Raw genomic sequence first — 23,103 nt, 5'->3', positions numbered from 1 at the left:
GAGTGCAAATACTAGTCTCATCTTATTTCACAGCTAACATCAACCTTAATTAATCTAGTTTCCCCTGGAGAGGTTGTGGCTCTTGGAGGCACCTTCTGAAACTTTGTGGGATTGCCATACCATAAGGTATGTATGGGGGAGTGTTGCAGACTATCAGCAAAACTATAAACAACACTCTAGATAAAGCTCAATTGCATGCTTACTATAAGCCTAGCTAAGCTTTGTGGAACTGAAAAACCAAGGCACAAATGACACATTACTACTAGAAGAATTTTAGTTGGAAACAAGAAGTCTTAAATTGGCAGTCTGATAAGAATGGTCAGATCTGATGCTATAAGTGGATGCAAACGAGAAAATATTGCTCCATAGAGTCGGCAAAAGACTGGAAAAAAACAAGTTTGGCTAACTGTTTGGAAAACATACACAAGTAACAGACTGATTTCCAACTGACATCTGTGGCTATCCCCTTAAGTCAGAGTAGACAAGAGAATGACAAGATGGAAGATGGTCACATTGGCTGTGGCTTATAGGTGGAAATGGAGAGTGGGGTGAAGGAGTGAATGGGGCAAGTGTTAAATCACATGTAAACATGAATTACAATGTATGAATTTGTGTACCTTTGCTTTGTGCCCAGTGTGATCAGTGGTGGAGCTGTGGTGCCTTATGCCCATTGCAGAGGGTGAACATTTCTCCAGCCAAACTGCCTTTTTGCTATTCCCTAGCTGCTCCTGCAGAACTCCAACCCTGCCTGGATGAGATTTTTGCTGAGTGCTACATTTCTTTCTGTGCCTGTTTGGAAATAGTAGAGCAGCAGTAGACTGAACCTTGTTCTAGGATATGACCGGTCTGTCACCTAATATCATGGTGTTGGTCTCCTGCAGGATCAGCACTGCCCTTCCTGTAAGAGATGTATGCTGAGGTAGCCGTGCACAGTTCTGGGCATTTGTGCAAAGAGGGGCAAAGTAAACTCTTTGAGTTTGTGGCCGCACTTCATGGTTCTTAAATGTAGGTTTTTCTGATTAGTGTTTACATTATGTATATTAGTCAAAACAATCAAGTTACACAATGTAAACATCAAGTTACAGATTGTACAATCAGAATATTGGACAAGAGGCGCTGCAGACAAAGTGCTTAACGCACATATATCACAAAGTGTAAATATCACTGACCACTTTTCAATAGTTGAAAATGAGATAATTGCTTAACAATATGTGTTAATAAATAAGGATTCTTGGCCTGCAGACTGATTAATACACGCATTAAACATGCATCAGAAATTAAAGATCTATTAGAAGCCGTTGAGCTAGACTTCCAGGTTTTAGGAGCCCTGGCTATGGAGGATGGGGGGGGGGCACCTTGGATGTGGGTAATGGCATTTGGGTGTTAGCTGACAGGAATGGTGCATGAGGGCATGATGGCTGCAGGTTATGATGCTGCAATGTGCCCTTGGTAGATTGCAGTAAGAGTGCTGGTTGGAGGTAAATATCTCTTACACGCTGCAACTCTTCGGACAGCTGCTGGTTGATGTTGAGAAGCTCCCCAAGTTGCTCCCTCTGCACGTTGAGCTGGTCTTCCTTCATCTGAAGCATGGCCCTAAAGGAGATCTCCAGGCGCTGTTCCAGGGTCTGATATCGACTGCTGTAAAAGAACAGAAATACACTGTTTTTATTCATTTATTAATTTCGATGTTTTGTGGAGTGCTAACCATGTTAGATTTACCTGCAGAGAAACATTCTCAAACAAGATGAGGTGATTCTAAAAACTGAAAAGGAGACCTGCAAGTGTTTGCCCTCCCACAAATGTGTTTCAGCAACCGCAATACCAAGATCCGTGCCTTGTTCACCCAAGTAAGGCCTGAACATCTAAACATGGCCAGCTGTGCATGTTAGGCGAGTTTTGTGAAAAAAGACAGCAAGGAATTAAAACACAAATGCACATGAAGGTAATGTTTCCTTAGTCTGGAGTTCAGCTCTCACTTCCAAATGGTTTGGGACCACATTTTACAGCCAAGGGATTGGGACTTGAAAGGAAACTCCTTTCTTGTGGAGGAAAAGCCAACCATATGCTGCAACCCAGAACTGCATTAAATTAAATGAATTTACGGAGTAAAAATTTGAATGGATTTATCTATTTAGTTATTTCTCGTTTCTTTGATAAAATGCCAATTGGGAAACAAATTATCACAATAAAATATGCAACTTCCCTTTTACGTACATCAGCACATCCTGACCTGCCATGACATCACCAACTGTGAGGTGGTTCAATGCATTTCAAAATTACCCTAATTTACACAAGCTGGAGGTGGATATGGTATGTTATCTATAGTCCCCAAACGTTGTAAACCAGTAGGCTTGCTACTGTGGCCAAATCCATTGAAACCTATATGCCCTCCTCTGTCTCTTGTTGATGTTTAAGTAATATTTGGTCTTTGTGCCATTACATGTCTATGATTACTTGAGCAATCGTCATCAGAACTGTAATATTTCAAACTCGATTGGCTCTATGTCACCAGAGATATTGCTGCCAGATTAGTTTGAAATCTAATCTTTTAAAGATTTCAATAATACATTAGACCTGCAGCAAATTACATAGGACACCACAATTGGCCAACCTATGTACTGTATCCGCAAAGCTACCATTACATCCTAGACAAGTTGAGCCTACATAAAATGCCAATGGAGTGTAACATAAATCAAATATGGTTATTGTGAGTTGGCAGTACAAACCTCTTGGTCATTTGTGTATAGCTGGTTTCTATTTTGACAGCCATTGGTAATCGCTGAGGCTATATTTGGACTGTGCGTTATGTGGTTTTCAATAGGCTCCTGATAGAGTGTGAACATTATTAAAGACAGGCGCCACCCCTGTCTGGTGCACCACTGAATATTGAAAGAAGCTGCTATATAGCCATTTAGGCAGATCATCAGATTATCATGCAAAGCCTTAACGGATGAGGTACATGTTTTCATGAACACATACAGTTTAAAAGGCACCAAAGGAAATTCCTAAAAACAGAAGGAAAGTCTTTTGTGAAATAAGTACTCCCATTGTGGCAGCCCTGGTCTACTCAAACTGTCTACAATGGTAGCATTTACCTAGTTTTACAATCCAGATATGTTTTCAGTTTATTAAATCCCAGTTTACCACAACTTTGACAATAGAAGAGTTTTCCCTTTTCAGAGAGTAATGGATTGTATGCAATTATAGCATACATTCACTACTCACAATACAAGTATCTTTTAGGTTTAGCCAACATAGTATATTACATTTGACAATCCCAGTATTGTCCCAGTTTGTGCATCGAATTGAACTGCAAGTCTGTCAAAACAATGTGCGTATATCACCATTTTGCACAATTCCAGAGTATGTTCTGTCTGCACAATCCCAGTTTGCTCCCAAGCTGCCAAAACCAGTGTAATTCCAGTTTGACATCACAGTATATTCTAGGAACATCAGCGTGTATTTAACTAGTGTACTGAGAATCCTAGACATGTAAAGTGTTGCAAGCCGATATGAGTCTGGCAAGAGTCAGAGAATGAGATGGTTCCTGAAAAAAAAAAAAAAAACACTCCCTGACCTAAGGGAACATAACATCTTTCTGGTAAAGCTGGGAGGATAGCTCAGGGGCAAAGCATTTATCTTTGAAGCTAGACAATGCATAGCAACACAAGTTCAAATCTAGGGCTCGCGCTTAGAAACCTTTCCTGGCATTAAGTGTGTTATAAAAGATCAATCATAGTTATAAAACAACAATTATAAAGATGGACAGACACCACAGAGCAACCTATGTAAAAACCCTTTGGACCTAATTGAGACATTAATTAGTTAATTGTCATGTAAACATGGCAAACCGGTGCAAATAATGATGATTTCAGGTGAGTTTGTTGTGCATGCGAGAACCTTAAGTTCCAGAACTCAGCATGGATTCCTCTCTTTTTCACAATGTTTTGGCCCATTTGGGAACCTTCACTCTTGGGACTAGGATTCAGCACAGGAGTTCTCCCTCTCTAAGAATGTTTGTTGCATGTTTGGGAACCTTCGCTCCAGGTTCCAAAATCGGTGCAGGCTTTCTCTCATGCTTAATGTCCTTTGTGCAACTGGGAAAGTTCACTGCAGGTTCCAGGATTCAATGCCTGATTTCTCCCTTTCTCACATTATCCGCTTGAGATGTGACATGCTTGAGAACCTTCACTCCAGGTTCCAGGATTTGGGGCAGCATTCTTCTCTCGCTCTATCTATTCCCCTCTCAATGTTTGTTCTTTGTGGGCTAGGGAAAATTCACTCCAGGTTCCAGGATTCAAGTTGAGGTTTCTCTCCTCACAATATTTGCTTTTGAGTGTGACACACTTGGGAATGTTTGCACCAGGTTCCGGGATTGAGCATGAGATTTCTCTCTTTCTCTCACATGTTGTTTATTGCAGGCTTGGGAACCTTCCCTCCTGGATCCAGAATTTTGCACAGTTGTATGATGGCACATTTTCCTCTGAGGTAATTCCAGAGAGTTGAAGATCCAACCGTGGTCACCTGGTTTGATGCCTCCATCCTCCTCCTTCCTCTGGATCTCTGGTGGCGCACTGTCATGTTTTTTTATCTCCTACAATTCTCCTCCTGGATGACCGCTCTGCAGTGCTATGCTTTTTCCCCTACCTTTTTGCACTGCTCAGGCACCCACTCAATTTGACCAGATTTGTGGCAATTTGTTCCTCCCTGCTCTCCCACAGGTTCTTGCACTCTGACTCGCAAACCGTCTTGGTGTCTGAAATAAAGCAGCTCTTCCCTCAAGGAAAAATAAGCGGCTTTGTCAGGTGGCACCTTTCATCTCTCACAATGCTGCAGTTCTCTTCATTGCTTCTGCTGTACAGCATGAACCTTTCATCAGTATCCTTTCACTCAAGCAGGATCCTCTCTCTGTGGTCTTCCAGCAGCTTTTATCTCTCTCACAAAGCTGCAGATCTGCTTCTGGGGCTGCAAACATCAAAGACAGACTTAAAAGGTTTTGATTTGTGTCGTATAACTGAGACACTTCACAACACTTTCCTTAACTTCCACATCTCATTTTGAAAAAAAGAAGCAACAGAGCATGGTAAGGAGTCTGCTATCTGAAGTATCAGGGATTTTGAGTACACCATACTTCTGTAGAATCCATAAAGATGTAGATGGTTGGAAGCACAAGCTGAGAAGGAATGACATGGGGTTGATCTGATGGTGTCCTTTACTATGCCATCTTGGAATAGGCTGGGTCATCGTTCCTTTTTGGTAAATCCTGCAGGTTGTAATGAATTACAAATGCCTGATCTTTTTTCCTGCAGGAAACGTGGTTAACGACCACTTTTCACATAGATGGTTTCTCTATTTTTCGGTTGTCTCACCGTGTAATTAAGGGTCGACCCAAAGGGGGACTCTGCACAATACCAGGAAACTAGGGCACATGAAAATGTATTAGCAACGGTACTGGTAGGCTTTCCGTCAACTCAAATTGACACCCTGGTGTTGGGTCTATATGATCCTGGGAGGGTGTGGGGGGGGGGCAAATTTACATGCACACTTATTGAGGCTGTCCTTGACACACTGCTCTGATGGCTGGTACAAAACAGAGGGGGTGGTATCCTATTGGCTGGGGATTTCAATAGAGACTGTTTGCGGGGTGGGTTTCCCTGAAAAGATGGGGGAAAGGGCAACATTGGTATGGATGTGATAAGGACCGGATTGCTATTTTGGCCGAGTATGATCTGACACCGCTTCCTATGGGGAAGGCGGGGACTGATTACACCTGGTCAAATGGTATATCCTTTTCCTTGATTGACTTTATATTTGTAAATGGAGTCCTCCGTGAACTGGGCCCGGCTTTACATACCAAAGCAGTGCCGATGGGTGACCATGTTACCCTTAAAATGCCTCTGCAGATTTCTGATGGTATTCCCAGGATGAAGTTGAAATCTAACCCTACTGTAAATTCATAGGGAAATCGCCTTTGTTGGTACCAGATTAACATAAACAGCCTAACCGAGGAATTAAAGAGTTGTAGAAATAATGGGGATTTGCCTCTCATGAAGTATGATTGAGACCTAAAATCTATGGTAACAATGCTCAGAGCTCATTTTAAGCAAAATTGTACAGTAAAAGTGAAGGGCCATAAACCATGGGTCCCCTATGATGCCGTAATTGCAGACAGAAAGTGTCTGACAAACGCAGAGTTTCGAAAAGTAAGGCAGTGTTATGCTTTGACCCCGGTGGAAATGAAGAGCAGACTGACCGAAATAAAGCAGGCTTACAGGCAATGGCTCAGAGGTTACCCTTATGAGGATACTAATGCAAAATGGAAGTATTTAAATAGGATCATTCAAACTCATGATTCAAAGAGATTTTGGCACATGATTCGCTACCTTAGAAGCGGACAATTGGCCCTAGAGGTCAGTACCATTTCTGCTGAGGACTGCGCTGCCCACGTAAAAAAAGGCTATTGGTCTTGGGAATCCAATTTGTGCAACCTTCAGGATTCCCTGATGGTGGGCACTCCTATTTTGCACCAAGTGCTGACTTCCAATTATGGCGAATTGATCACGAAGGTTAAGCCGTCTAGGGCTACGGGCCCTGGCGGGCTTTCAGACATTGTGCTAAAGCAAGATCCTACCCTTTGGGCTGAGATCCTGAAAATGCTCTTCACTCGCATCTGTAAAACTGAAACTGTCCCGAGTTCATGGTGAGAATTTATCCTGATCTATAAACAGGGTCTGAGGACCGATCCTGGCTGTTAAAGGCTGCTGAATACACTGGATTCCAGCTCGAAAATCTCTGCGGGGATTTGGCTCGATATGCTCACCCAATGGTCTGATGAGAAATGCCTCCTCGCTTAACATCATTTTGGTTTCAGAAAGGGCTTTGGAACAAAGCATGTCCTGTGGGTCCTTATGAATCTTATTTCAGATGCTTAGAAATACCCAGAAACTCCTCTATATTTCTGCTTTGTAGATTTCAGTTTAGCATTTGATTCAGTTATTCGATCTAAACTATGGGATAAGCTGAAGGGGTCAGGTATCGACTCTTCACTACTTTATTCTTTCAGACAACTCCACAATAAAACAGCGGTGCAAGTTCGATTGTCTCAGGACGGTGCTTTGACGGTGTCCATTGAGACAAATGTGGGCTTGAAGCAAGGCTGCGCCATGGCGCCATTACTGTGCAACCTGTACATGTATGATCTGGATAGGGTATTGTTGGCTACTCACAATTATCCTCCCCAATATGGAGGTGAAGCGGTAAACACCCTTAGATATGCTGACGACATTGCGATCATGGACAGAATACCAATATGCCTACAACGCTCCCGAAATGCACTATTAATTCATGCAGAGAACAGCCTAAGGATAAATATGCAAAAAAACAAAAATAATGGTGTTTGGTAAACGACCACGGGGCGGAGGGGAATAAATTCAAGTTGGAAACTGGGGACAAAAAAAGTGGAACAAACTGATCCTTACAGGTATTTGGGGATCGAGGTTAAAGCTACCTCTTCCTTCAACCACCTGTATAATTCAATAAAGCCCAAGATTTGGTGCAGGTGGTTGGTCTTAAAGAATGTGATTGACAAGTGGGGTGGACGTTCGCTGGAGGAAAAACTGATTTCCTATAAGACTGCAACTGTCCCCAGAATTCTCTATGGTTTGGAGATTTTCCCTAGGATGGCAATCAGTTGGTTGCCTAAATTGGAGGGAAAAATCCTGAGATCACTGTTGGGCCTACCGGGCTCAACACCAGTTGAGGTGGTAAGACTGGAATTGAGCCTCCAGTCTCTTATGTCTTGCTGGTTTGTTGCTGCTTGTAAACTGTGGGTTGATATAAAGTTTGGTGGGGGAAGGCATGCCTCCCTACTACATGCGAGTGTGATACATGCAGAACGATACTCTTGTAGTGTCTGGTTTAGAGAATTGGAGAGCATGGTCCTTTCTCACTGTCAAGCTATAGCTTTAAGGTGCTCCTGTGAAGAAAAAGTCCCTATTTATTTGGGAAAAATTGATGCTGGGAGACAGAATTATGACAGATCACAGTTACTCTCCAGGGGCGGTTCTCTGATGGCCCGAGGCAGTACTTGCTAAAAGGGTGCTTTCCGGCATTGATACGATTTGTTCTATCAATGCGTCTGGAAATCTTGCCAGTCTTTGGAGATCGGGGAGTCTGGTTGGGTATTTCATTTAAAGAACGTTTCTGTCGACTGTGTGGCTCACATATTGAAACAGTAAGACACGTTTTAACATCTTGTCCTAATCTGAGTCAGTACTACATCAAGGTGTATGCAAACTTTAGACTCTATTAAAGCGACCAATTCTGGAACCTACTTTTTGCGGCTGAGTCGTATGTGGGCTGGAGGAAATAAGGTATCTGTTGGTTCTAACTAGCTGCAATAAGCCAACCATCTGAAGTCAATTATGCCTGTGCCGATGGAGTGAATGGTTAAAATAATCTCTTTTAATTGCAATGTTTAACATTTTACATCTTTTTTTCTTTGTTTTATTTTCTGGAAATTAGTTCTTGTTTTTTATTCTTTTCCTTTTTCCAAGGGTCCTTTTATCTTATTTTAAATTGTATAGTAAATGTATTCTTTTTTTATTCTTCAGTGTAAAACTTTGTTTACAACTCTATGCACTTAATAATGAAAAAATAAAGATGCAAAGTCTTCTTCCCTATTAGTTATAAACGCAACAGGATGGGATCTTCTTCCCATGTCTGCTAAGCCCTAAATCAATTGACATGATAAAGTTGGTAGTTTTGCTGTCAATTGGCTTATTGAACCTGGTAGTTCACGATTCCTACGATCCTGTCATTCAAAACATCCCATGCCACTGTGCCAGTAATTTGTGGTCCTTGTTGGAGAATAACACCTGTGCCTGGTCTCTTTTTTAAACATACCTATGTTATGCTAATTGGCTATTGTACTGCGCACATCACCACCATAGTGGTCTTAAAGCGCTGATGCCTTTTTCTTATGGGCGAATTGTGACCCCACCCAGGGTGTAAACCATACCGTGGTCTGAAAAGGAAACTAGGAAAAGGATATGCTGCAAATGGCAGAGGCAGAAAGTCGGGGAACAAAACAGACAGACATAGGTCACAACGAAAGGGGAAAATAACATAAGGTTGAGTGATAGTAGTTGCTGGGATGCATGTAAAGTATCATGGGTTTCAACCAAAACGGTAATGAAAAGAATCAGGAGCTGTCCATATCAGTGCCAAATAGTCTGCATAGTCTCATGTTTCTTGTAATACCAAGTTTAGCACCAAGGATTTCCAATGTATCACATTTGTTAAATTTAAAAAGCAGGTAAGACCTCGCTATCCTCGAATGAGGAAACGCCTTTTGATATTTCGTTTTTTCCTGTCTACAGATCAATATTCTAAAAATAGACCACTCGTGATCATAGACGCTAAATGAATCATATCTCGTTCTTTTGCTTGTGTGTAAATACCCACTTTCAGTAGACATTTTACCTTAGCGTGAGAAACAGACACCCATGCAAACATATTCTCTTTAGCCCATCTAACATATATCATGCTTAGGCTATTGATCGTTTTTAGTTTGCGATAATTCTCAACCTCATTAAATATTTTCATCAATTCAACCATAAATGTGTTGTTGTTGAGGGTATATAACTTCACAAACAACATTGCAGATTTATATTCTAAAATGTCACTGGCATATCTAAAATTACATTCCAATAAAAGGTATTCACAAGATACAGCTGTTGGTAATCTAAACAGCTGTCTTAACATTTTTCCTTCAAACTTCTTGAGTTCTTTTTTAAATTTCTTTCCCCATACTTCAGCAGCATACAGTAGACATGATACAATTCTCGAGGAATATAACAGTAGAACAGTATGCACGGAAAACCCACCTTGTCTTCCTATAAATTGACTCAGGGCAACTGGTATTTTTAGGCTCTTCAATTTGGTCTCAGACCAATGTTGGTTCCAAGTCAATTTATGATCTATTATAACACCTAAGCATTTATAACATTCAACACGTTCAATCTGATTCTTCTCCACATACCACTTATAGTTGTTAGAACGACCTTGTTTGGCATTACCTAAAAAAGTCATCACCTTGGTTTTACCAATGCTTATTTCTAGACCATTTTTTCCTACATATTGTACCAGAGCTTTCATCTTATTTTGTAGACCAGAGGGCGTATAGTCGAGCAGCACAAGACCGTCTGCATAGCCTAACCATCCTAGTTGTATCTTTGCGATCTTAATATCATCAGCACCTGAGCCGCTTATCTCATCTGACATATCAGCAAGATAGAGATTAAACAGCGTCGGCGCCAACGTACAACCCTGCTTGAAAACTCGCCTAGTGGGGATTACTTCTGATAATTTGCCTTCCCCATCTAAACAGATTCTTACAGAGGTGTCAGAATATAGAAGTTGAATCATATGCAAAAGGCCTGGTGGCATCCCCCATTTTCTTAATTTCATCCATAGTTTATCTCGCAAAATAGTGTCAAATTCCGCAGTTAAATCAATAAATACAGCATAGACAGTTAATTTCCGGACAGCCCAGGAATATTCCACTGCAGTCACTAAGTTTACAATATTATGGATGGTGGAGGATTATGTTCTAAAACCAGATTGATTGATCTGTAGAATATGATTGTTAGTTATCCACTCATTCAATTCAGTCAGTAACATTTTTGCGAATATTTTAGCAGGTATGTCTAACATGGCCAGCATTCGGTAATTTTTTTATCTTTCCACTCCCCTTTCTTATGTACCGGGAGAATTATGCTTTCACGCACCGAATCGGGGATAATAGCAAATTTACCTACCCATTGAAACAGGGTAAACAAAGCATTTGCCCATTTCATTGGCGCCATCCGTAATAGCGCATTAGAGGTCCCATCTGGGCCCGTTGCCCTCGAGATCTTTAGCTGCTCAATCAGTTTCTTTAAGCTAGCCACCGTGTATTTACAGTACCATCTCGACTTCACTATTTCGCACACTTCTCCTTTTGACTCATGTAATACCAGTGTGTTTTTTACATGCATAACCCATTTATTTTCTGGGACACTATTTATAGGTAGACGTCTCCTCTTACCACTATTTATTACAGCCCACATGCCCTGGTGGTTGTTATTCTGAGCATATTCAGCGATAGAACGCCAGGTTTCATTAGCCTTATCAGTTTGGTAATGTCTCAGCCAGCTTTGATGTAGTACCTCATTTGCGCATTTTTCATATCTTTAATCTTTTGCCTAAGTTGTTGTTTTGCTTTTTGTATAGTCCAATCAAAAGCATTTTGTTTTCCATGGGAAAGATTCCATCTTTCACTCGTGCTGGCATACTTCCTTTTATGGGTAGATACCTCTTTGATCTTATGAACTACATGTGCAAATTTAGCTATAATTTCGTTAGCATATTCATCGGCCTTATTGGCCATTTGTTTATTAAACAATGATATTTCAACTTCGGCAATCTCTTTAACTTTTGCAAGTTTTATGTGATTCCATGTGATCCGATTTCCTGCATTATTAATCTCAATATTGCCATTAAGTTGATAAGAGGTCTCTTCTTTAGTATATGTCATCAGCATGTAGAGTGGAAGATGGTTGCTTTCTTCTCTACAACCTATTGCCATGTCAATCACCAAAGTATTGGCACTTTCATTCATCACCATGTAATCAATCGTAGATAGACTACGGCCTCCAACGCGAGTCGGACTGCGATTGGAATAACTACTTGAATTGCCATTCAGAAATTTCAAGTGATGTTTGAGAAACAAGCTGGCCCAGGGCTTACCATATCTATTTGAAAATCCATGGACTATTGGCCCGGAGCACAGCTCATATTTCTCTAGGCTATCAGGTAGTACTATCTTCGCATTAAAATCGCCAACTAACATGATGGGCATGTCATCATCTACTTCCTTTAGGATTTTGGATACTGTATCAAGATTGGTTTTATTACAAACCCCATTAGAAGGGTTGTAAATATTAACCAATAGCAGTGTGGAATATTTGTTTAGATTAGTCTTGACAGCTACTGCAAGCCCCATCTCAGTTGACCACTTAGTATTCTGCCCATACCACGGATGCCTAATAGCTGTTAACACTCCACCTTTAGGGCGCCCTCTTAGTCCCTTCACTGCAAAGCTTTGAATGGTACACCAACCATCTAATTCGCAAGGTTTATAAAGCTATGTTTCTTATAGTGCGATCATACAAAAACAGTGGAGATTAGTTAATAGCCCATCCTCTCCTGAGTAATGCTGATTGCCCCTAGTGTTCCATGATAGGATTACACCAATCTCGTCAGGGGCGTCGTTCAAAATGGGTTTTTTTATTTGGCTTGGTTACGGACATAACCGGCAAAGTATCAACTACAACAGTTCTACCATTTTTATTAGGCGTTAGAGCCATCATTGTCTCCTGGTTTTTAATTTTGCACATAGATGTTTCTTTGCACCTATAGCGTAATTTATCAAATAGGTCACAGTGGATAAGAATATATTCCAACGTGACATTATCAGTACACCACACATTTGTGGTCGCCACCATAGGGTTAACCAATTGATCCACTATCCTAAAGTCTTTGGATGACACCATCCGGAGCGGAACAAAGGCTGCACAAAGCTCTAATGCGACGTCTATTATTGTAGTGCTCTGATAAGGTTCGTTGGAGTAGTATTGTCTACTCTGCCAGCTTTCAGGGCGCCGCTGGGGATTGGCAGATTCCACCTGCATACTTTCAGGCGGTTTTCTGGGTGTCAGTTGCCTCCGCTTGCTCTGGCCTGTTCCCGATTCTGGTGCATAAAACTTCTATCGTATTTGTGCACTTTTGATGTTTGTATAAGCTTATCAATTACAGATCCGGCGGGAGCTCAGGAGATCTGCTGCTCACTTCATGGCTGCTAGCCACGCTCCTACACTTGGTTCCAGAAGGATATGCGCAATATAAATGTTCAATCATCATCATCAAGAATAGCACAGAACTCATATTTAAATAAAAGAAAGGAAAGAATCCAAAGAACCAGAGTGAGAAGAAAATAACCAAATGCAATCAATAGCATGTTTGCATGCAATGAGAGCAAGAGTCAGTTGAAAGCATATGCATACGAACAGCTGTCCATGCCCAACATAATGCAAAAAACAATCACAGGCCATTTCGAGGACGGTAAAGAACCACATTCCATGGTGACATGGCAATATCTACATCCAGGGCACTGAGCAGACAATAAGAGATTAAGGGAAATTAAACCTAAAACCCAGTGCTTTAAGTGGCCTTCAAACTTGAGCCAGGGCTTTTAGCGGGCATGGCCTCACAGGGGTCAGTGCCGCAATGAAGAGGAAACACTGAAAGCTGCCCGTTCTGCCACGCCCCGTAAGACCCCTGGCTTGATTTTGCAAAAGGGCCGGGGTGGTGGCCTAACGGGCAGTAGTCCGCTAGGCCTGGTGGCCATAGTACCTGGTGGCATGACCCACCAGAACCCGGATGAACCTGTGTCCACCTGATGTGGGAGGTCTAAGAGACTGACAATGTTGATGTCTACCCTCCTGAATGGTGTGCCCACCAATGGCAAAGGCTGCAGTGGGGCAATGACACTGAATCCAGTCTTACCAGATAACTGGCAAGTGAGGCAAGTCTTGCAGAAGGCATCCACTTCTATTGCCATACTATGCCAGTAAACATGGGCTGAGAGGCTTTGCTTTGTCTTCTTAGTGTCAAAATGACCTCCAAGGGAACCTCATGTGCCAAGTGCACAAGAAAGACCGACTAGACCTTGGGTACAACCAACCTTTTAACTGTACCAGGTACTGGCCCAGTGGGCTCACTTTAAAGGAGTGCACACTCCCAATAAATCTTGAAGGACATAAGCACTTCACCTTCTGCCTGGGCCTGTATTTCTCAGACCCTCAAGAGAGTGGCACTCTCTTTGACTCTTACAAAGGCCCACCCCAGAGGGCCCCCCTTCAACAAAAAGGTACTGAAGGTCAGGGTGCTCCCCTGGGGTGAATACCTCTCCCTGAGGAGGGTCCTCTGGCTCTTCTCCCTCAGGAGTTGAGTCTAGGGTCACCATTGGGCCCAGTCCGTCAGGATCTTTGACCACAGTGGGTACTGCAGATGCAGTAGGTAGAGAAGGAGCCCCCTTCACCGAGGTGGCCTTCCTGCTCTTCCTTTTTAGCCTTGGGTTTCCCCTTTGGCTTGGGTAACTATCAGTCAGACCATGTTTGGCCTGAGACCTGGTGACTGCAGCAGCAGTCAGGGGTGGCCCATCAGAAACCAACCCCAGTTCAGCTAGGTCCTTTCCCAGCAGCACCTGGAAAGGCACATGAGCCTGTACAATCACTGACATTTTGGCTGTCTTGCCATCCAGCTGGATGGTGACTAATGTGAAGGCATCTTTGAGTAAGACACGGACAACAGATTCTGAATGAACAAAAATACTTTATTAACTCAAAAGTCAGGATGGAAAAAGAGCTATCTTGCCCCATGCTATGGTGGGATTTCCCTACCAAAAAAAAACTACGGAAAGTCAAAGTGAAAAACCTATACTTGCCCTCACAACTAACCTATTCAATGTGTAGGGATATCAACAACCCAAAAAATACCCAGTGTTCATCACAAAGTTTGGAGCTCTGTTCGGCTCGCAGCTTTCCTTTAGCTCCCTTCCCCAAGTATAAAACACTTCCAATATAAAGTCTCAGGATTGCCTTAAGTTCAGGATGATTTGGAGTTAACCAAAAACCTGGGTTCCCTTCCCCAAGTTCAAAAACACAGTTCCAAACATAAAATATCTGGAGACTCTGTCCTCAAGTCAAAAAGCAGTTTAAACCTCAGGGTTCCCTTCCCCAAGATTTACTTTCAATGTCTTATTGGTATTTTGTTAGTTTTCTTATAGTTCAGTCCAGACTTGCGCCCTCTGTGTATGGTTGATCTTTGTACAAAAGTATCTTGATCGAAGGTTGGAGTATGTTCAGATTTCCAAACATATTTTATTATTTGCAATTTCTCCTATTCTGTTGTTTGATATACTTTTCTTTGATTTACTTGGTAAAGTAAATTTTCAAAGTTCCATTCACCTTGGAGTTCCATATATATCGGGTTCACTTGTATTGTTAAAGTTCTCTTAAAGAATGTGCACTAGTTTCTTTAATTCAAAGTTTTATGGACTTGTAGGTTCAGCATATATGCATTTTACTTGTGTTTAAAGTGCATTCGCTTTTGAGCCTGGCACATGTACATTTGAAAGCTTCATACATTTGTAATCTTCATAAGTAATAGTTCCGTTTATTTATTACATTTTCTTTCAGTTTGGTATTCAATAAGTATGAATATGTGTTTGTTAAGCATTTCATTCGGTCCGGAATTCAATAGTTATTAAAGGATAGTTCCGGGACTTTTTTTTTATTGTCCCTACGGTTCGGCCATGTGTTTTTAAGCATAAATCGGTAGATCGTAGAAAACTTTCCTATGGACCTTACCCGACTTTTCGTCCATTAACGCACTCGAAATCAGCCGCCATTTTCTGATAATCCTATCATTTCCCCCCATCAACCTGGCTCACCTGCTTTTGCGGCACTAAATCAAATCCCCCGCCCCTGAGCCTGACATCAGCAGACGCGTAGCGCCCATTTCCCAACGCCAAAGCACGTTTCGTGTCAACAATCGCTGCGCCTCAGCTAATGAAGTGTCGCCATGGAAATGGCAGGACGCCTCTTTCCTCAATAAGTATAAACACACCGTTTCACAACACACAGCAGCAGATTTTCGATTCCATTACTCTCTCTGTGTTACTTTGAGTATTCTGTGACTCGTTTCTGTGCTCTGGTCAGCTACCTTCGCCGCTTCTAGGCCTTGTGAACACCTGTACCATCTCTGTAAATTATTTTACTTTCTTTACCACACAATGGCTACAATAATGCCGTATATGTACGAGCCCGAGTACACCGAGGAGGAACTACTGGAAAGGCAAGCACGCGAAAACGATGGGGATTCTGACGGCAGTTGGGAGGACCAGTCAACGGATGAAGAGCCTGGACCATGTCGCATGGACGGCGTCTCCACCTGGTGCACGTGCAATCGGTGCGAGCTAATGCCAACTGAGGAGGAGAACTGCTGCTGCCGTGAAAATTCCGGGTGCTTGGCCTACATTTCGGAAGGCGAGCCAAGTCCGCAATGCATCACCAAGCTGCCAGAGTTCAGGGAAGCCTGCCTCTCACGGACCGTGTTGAGGATGATGATGGTGCTTATGCACGAACTTCGCGGCACTGTTCGTCCGCGTAATCCGAGTAACGAGTAAGTATACTCTGGTTGTGATGTCAGTGATGCCACTACTATTTCATGGTCGTCTCCCACATATAAAATTACATCTACATATCATTCGAATGCATGTAAATTGGTTCCATATTGTGCATTTTCTAGATAGAATTTTTTTCAAAGCAGAATGACATTTTTTACCTGAATCGACAGTGATAAGAAAGTTTTGTCATTTTAATACAGTTTGCATCTTTCATTTTCACAGGTGGTACAGGCTGGTGGCCTATCGTTGCTTCACTTGGTGGCTTCACGGGAGGCTCGGACACCGCGTTCGCAGAGTAATACCTGCCTGTGCGGTACTTGCCATTAGACAACATTTCCCCAGCGACAGTGGACAATACCGCGGATTTTCCCTGGATGTGCTGCAACCGGAACTTTACAATGTGTAATGTTTATTATTTATGTTCAATTGAAATTAAGATCTAAAATAAAACCCAACATATATTTTAACAATGGTTGTTTTGATTTTTTAAATGAATCTAGTGTGTCTCCATTGAATAGTCTTCCTGTGCCTTGTCTTGTCACACCACATGTCTCCGGCCAGCATCCTCCCTCACGCTGGCCGCCCACCTTCAATTCACATAACCGTTGAACCCATATGCAGCAGACATACATATGTTATTTTGCGGGTTGGCATCAAGCCTCCCGGCCTTGCCTCCTCCCCCAAAAATACTTACCACACCACTTTGTTCAAGCGTTGGCAATAAAAGGCCGTTGTATTTTATTGATAGAAAACATGGTTATAGGTAAATAATCAATATGGTTGATCATAATAAATCATCCTTTTGGGCACCGGGTACAGAGATGACCCCCTCTGGCCCGTGCCGCCTTGCCACCACAGGCCAGCCTGCTGCTGACTAACTGCCTAGGCATCCAGGGTCTCCAGGGTGAACTGCACCCATATATTCTCCTGGGAGGGTGAGGTATTTATAAACTCACCCCCCTGCCTTCCATGTACTAGATCCTGCAGCCTGCCTCTTACATGCAGTTAGATGGCCTCTCCTTGGTGAGGCCCTGCGGCAAACGAGTCTTGTCTGCACGACCACCGCCCCAATCCACCCCCCGCCCTATCAAAGGCAGTTCGCACCGGGGTACTTGTGCTGGCAAGTGGAGCTGTCAGGGAGCGATAAAGGCCAAGAGGTGCCAAAGACCATGTACACTTCAAAGTGGTCTATAGAGCATGGGTTGTTGTTCCCATGTCTACCTCCAGACCCCGTGTCTCCTGCCAAGCATCCCCCCTCACGCTGGACGGCCCCCTGCAAACCGCATAATGCCACGACATATACACGTCATTCATTCACAAACACACCCCTGTTTCGAATTCTTTATAACCCACTTCATATTTCTAATGAGAACTTCTTTGCGCTTTGCTAGTCAACCCGTGAAGGTGCTGGTTATCTGCTCTTCGTCTCTGTGAACTTCCGTGACCACTTCGAGGAAACTCGTCAGTTTGCAACCTGTGAACTGCTCCCTGTTCTACGACAAGAAACTACTCTGATCCCTGCATCTAACTGTTTGTTCGTCAAGGTAAGGCCATGTACCATAATCATTTTGCATCCAATTTCTTTTCGTTCAAGACAGTACATGCAAGGAACTAGTCACATGTTCTGAGTTTAGTCAAATTATTTTTCTATTTTTTTAAAGTTATTCAAATACTTATCCGCATGTGAATAACGTGTATAGTTCCAAGAACCAAAACGAACCTTGCATTGAACCTTTTATGTGTCATTTAATTTTTTTAACACATTGGTATTCATAGAGAATTGTTGATCTTTACTTTTCAGAACTTTCCACAATGCCTGCCTGTTCCATTGGCGGTTGCCCTTCGAAGACCCATAATAAATCTGAAGGTACTATAATGCATGTTTTCCCTAAGACAATAGATCAGATAAGAGAATGGGTCCGATATTGCGGATATCCACCGTCTGAGCTTGAAAGTAGAGTCCTAGAAGTCTTTGCGGACAAGAGGGGTGATCGATACCGCATCTGCAGCAGGCACTTTAGCTCAGACATGTACTCCACATCATTGCTAATAAAGAAGAACACACCGCGAGCGAGGCGAAAATTGCTCTCAACCGCTATTCCCACTCTATTCGTCCACATCCCTCCACTGGTGAGTCAAGTTTACGGATTTAGCTCTCGGCCTTGCGGTAGTGTGTAGCATTAGCTAACAATAATTTCCCCATTTATGTATCCACTCAATATGAAGGCGGAAGATTCTCCATCCGTGTCGTTATTGCAGTCATCAGCCACTTCAAGCGCCTATCGGGTAATCTTACTTGGCTATTCTGCCACTGACTTGTTTTAGGCATGTAAATCAATAGTTTTAATTGATCGTGTAATTATTTTACCTAATGGTACACCCTTGTACTCGTCCTCTAGTCTTTGTTTTCAGTTATAATTATTGTTATCCAAAATAATGCAAGTACTGTCTTTCAGGGAGATGCTGAGGAGTCCAACGTATTGACGACAACCGTTGATGTCACTCAGATGCTCGAGGTACGTTTCCGGACAGTTCCATCGATGGAGATCATCAGATCTTGCATTCTTGTAGCGTGATTGTTACACACAATGTTTCTTTCGTTTTTAGCCATTGATATGTCCTTCTGTCGTCGCCCTCCTATGTGTCTTCTTTTTTCAATATTGTGTTCATTACTAATGAAAGTTCTATGTTTCAGGGAGTCGATGGAGCATTAGTCCAAGAAGAAGGGGGAGCATGCAGTTACGGGTCGGCGCAACAGCTTGCAGAAGTGTGCACCACAGTTACATCGTCCCTTGATGTTCTTATGCATTTCGAGGTATGGATACTGACAGTTCGATCAAGCGAAATCATATGATGTGATTACATCCGCTATACTTCCTTCTTTATTAACGCAAGTACTATGTTTCAGGGAGATGACGGAGCTTCTTCTACAAGAACATCACCCCTAGTAGTTGATGCAGATCTCTGAGTGGTGACACTTCCAACGATCGAGCAAATGGAATCATATTTACATATCCATTATTTATTTTAGACAACTGATCATTTGTGCAGGTCTATTTAGATGAGCCGTTGACGCCTGCACAAAGTTTATGTTCTTTTTAACAAAATAGAAAACCATACTAATGCAATTACTGTGTTTCAGGGAGTGACTGAAGCATCATCTTCAATAATATCATCAATGGAAGTCTATGAGGAGCCCGAGGTATGGATCTTGACAGTTCCATCTAACTAGATCAACAATGCGTGAATAATTGTCGTTTGAATGTTCTACACAAAGCGTTCATTCGTGTTTTGCTATTGAGATGTACGTGGGTATTGGTCCCCAAGTACATTTTGTGTTTTCAATATTATTATACATACTAATGAAAGTTCTATGTTTCAGGGAGTCGATGGAGCGTCAGTGCGTGATGGATGTGCTTATCATGAAAATATAGTCGTTGCAGCGCAAGAGGAAGTGGAGACATGCACACACGAGTCGGAGCAACAGCGTCCTGATGTTGAAGTTCGAGGCAAGAAAGTTTCAAAGAAAAGAAAGCAAAAGAAGGTTAGTGTCCTGGTCACTATATTATGTTGTTTTTCACTGTTAATAGTTCAATACTGTAAGTTGTGTTTAAACTGAACATCCCTTTTCCAATCTGTCCTCTAGTTGCGAGTGGGTGTACGAACTAGATCTACACAGACAGTGAAGCGAACGAGAGATGTTGCTTGTCAAACCTTTTGGCAGGGACTTGAGACTGGAGATGCATCGTGCCAATGGGAAGAATATGAAGTGATTGACAACGGAGCTATACCACCACCAGCCATTGATAGTGAATGTCCTCCTGGTAGTTCGGATGCAGTCGGAGATCAATTTACAGAATCCACACCCGCAAAAAGTAAGACCGCGAGAAAGTTGAAGAAATTGTTTTATTCACCCATCGCCGGAGAAGGAACAGATGTTGCAATGGAAGAGAATGAAGTGGACGACAATGAAACACCTTCAATATCACTGAACATAGCGGAAGACGATATCAGAGATTCTACCTTTCATGTGAGTGACATGTCCTCAACGTTACAGGCCGAACCAGCTGGGATGCAGAGTGACAGTATAAGGAAAGAGGCCAAATTCATTGTATTCGATAGTTGTTTGATTGATATTATTATTCAGATGAAATGTGGGCATTCGGTTGGTGGGGAAGTATGTGGGGAGCCATTGATTAATGTGACTCGTGCAATTCGAGGCACTAACCTTAAAATACATGCCACCTGTACAAAATATCATCCTTTCTCATGGTCTGCACAACCCATGCTGGGGCAACTGCCAGCAGGCAATCTACTTTGTGCAGCGGCTGCACTTTTTAGTGGTTCAAGTTTTAAAAAGTTAGAGTCTTTCTTTCAGTTTGTGGGAACCCATTTCATTGCGAAAACTCAGTTCTACAAATACCAAACCGATTATCTATTTCCAGCCATTAGCGAAGCTTGGAGAATGGAAAAAATGTCTATTGATAGTACATTCGCGGGCAAACGGTTCAGGCTAGCCGGTGATGGACAGTGCGACAGCCCAGGATTTTCAGCCAAGTACTGCACCTACCACTTTCAGGACATGGAAAGTAAGAAAATTGTGAGTTCGGTGGTCGTGCAGGTGTCACAAAGTACATCCTCAGTGGCCATGGAGAAAGTTGGCTTTGTAGCATCATTGCAAGAACTACAATCGCGGGGAATGGTGATCGACCTGATAGCCACGGACAGACACGTTTCAATTGCCAAGACAATGAGAGAAGAGTACAAAAATATAAATCACCAATTTGACGTATGGCATCTTGCAAAAACAATCAATAAAAAAATGTCGGCTGCAGGTAAAAAAAAAGATATGCAAGGTATTTCACAGTGGTCCAAGTCAATCAGCAACCATCTTTGGTGGAGCTCAAAAACATGTGGAGGGTCGTTGGAAATTCTACTGGAAAAATGGCGGTCAGTAATGCTACACTGTAGCAACGTTCACCGCTGGACCACAAACCAACATTTCCACAATTGTGAACATGGCCATTTGTCCACAGAGGAGGCACGGAAGAAGAAGTGGTTGATTCCTTCATCACCCACTCACAAAGCCATTGAAAAGATTGTATTTGATAAAACTATAACAAGAGATTTGAGGGGACTCACGGAATTCTGCCACACAGGAGATTTGGAGGTGTTCCACAATATGTGCCTAAAGTACAGGCCAAAACGATTGCATTTTGGCATGGAGGGCATGATAAATCGGACTCTTCTAGCGGTCTTGGCACATAACCATAATGTTGGCCGTCAACAAAGTAGGACGACCGGAACTTTAGGGACGCTTCGCTACAATAAGGCCTTCACTAAAAGAAGTAAACAATGGGTGATCAAACCAGTGTTTGAGGATATGCAATATGAGTTTATTGAGAGACTTATTGTTGATGTCCTAGATAGGCACATACATGGAGTTGTGAACGAACCTGTGCAGGGGACAACTGCATTGCCACCCAACATTGCCTCTGTTCCATGTCCACCTAAAGCAGAGCTCATTGAGAAATACACATCACGGTTTAAATGATTGTAATTTGATTGTCTGTTCTCTCGAGTCTCCTCATGTCGCAGGCCCATTGAATATGTGTAGCTATGTATTGTGTAAATAAAAGTGATTGCTCAGTGTACATGCAATGTGTCTCTCCACCCTTGTTCATTTGCGCATTAAATTAAACCAAACAGTATATAAATCATTTTTCAAAAAATATAGAATGTCTCCGTATTTATGGTTCGCTGGGGCTGCAAATGCACGCAGACAAAATGCAAAGATGGAGTGTAAATTTCAAGTCCTGTGAGATGGCCTTACACTGAATGTAGCTAACTAGGAATGTGTGCTCGTTCAAAGTGAAGGTCAGCTGCTTTGATTTTTTGCTCGGGTGCCGGAATGGCCCACGACTCAGTATAAGGTTCTATTGTTATTTGACCTTGACGGGTCGGGACCATCCCGAAAGACTTCTTTTTGGGGGTGTGTTGCAATAACGTAAGAAACGATAATGAATATAATTTCAGAAACGAAAGCCATTTAATGTTCGTTCATTAGAAGAAATAACGTCGGCATAGAAGGAGTGGTATTTCGGGGCTGCCCTACGCACAGACACAATGGAAAATGCAAATATAATGTAAGTAACTCTTTAGATGAGTTTATACCGCAATTTAATTACTATACAGTAGCTTTAAAGACGGGTTAAGTTGTACTTGTTAGTTCTATGTGGCATATTGTTTTGTACCGCGCACTATCTTGAGGAGAACCATCTCCTTTTACGGAAGCACCTCAAAACCTTACTCTTTGCTTCTGCTTTCTCTCTCCCTCTCCCCTGCTACAACTGGTCCACTGTCTGCGACCTCGGTCCTGGGCCCTTCCACTCTCCACCTGCACTGCCTCCCTGTAAACCCCTGCACTGGGGGACTGTCTCAGTATCCTACAGCCCCCCCTTCCCAGCACTTGTTCTGCACTTACCTTGCACTCGCCACCAGCTGGCCCTATGTATTTATTATTTTATGCTACTTACCTTGTACTCCACTTCCCCCCTCCCCTTCCCCTTGCACTTTTACCTTCCCCCTACCCCTGCACTTGCGCGATCTGAATGACACCTGGCCTAGTAGGATCGTTGTCTGTCTTCTCCTTGTTCCCCCCCCTCCCTGCCTCGCCACGCCTTGAAACACTTGTGTATAGGCGCGTTGCAAATGCCATATTATATCATATCAGTGACGAAGTGGTCCACTGGCGCTCAGGCGGCTCTGAAAAAGGCGGAGGAGAGGGGGTGGGTTACTGGAAATGACGTATA

General features: G+C 42.6%; 1 protein-coding gene across 3 annotated transcripts in view; it reads right to left on the bottom strand.

Annotated features, from left to right (window-relative positions):
• CCDC88B (coiled-coil domain containing 88B) overlaps nucleotides 1-23,103 on the bottom strand; it is a 1,445,666-nt gene that overhangs the window by 793,721 nt on the left and 628,842 nt on the right. For all 3 annotated transcript variants that reach the window (XM_069645149.1, XM_069645150.1, XM_069645151.1), the window contains exon 17: nucleotides 1,494-1,638. In XM_069645149.1, coding sequence (XP_069501250.1) covers nucleotides 1,494-1,638 — 145 coding nt within the window. The remainder of the gene's footprint in view (nucleotides 1-1,493; nucleotides 1,639-23,103) is intronic.

Source organism: Ambystoma mexicanum, chromosome 2p, assembly GCF_040938575.1.
Source record: "Ambystoma mexicanum isolate Mex_15411 chromosome 2p, UKY_AmexF1_1, whole genome shotgun sequence".
NCBI lineage: Eukaryota > Metazoa > Chordata > Amphibia > Caudata > Ambystomatidae > Ambystoma > Ambystoma mexicanum.
This window is presented reverse-complemented; position numbering and strand designations above follow the sequence as displayed.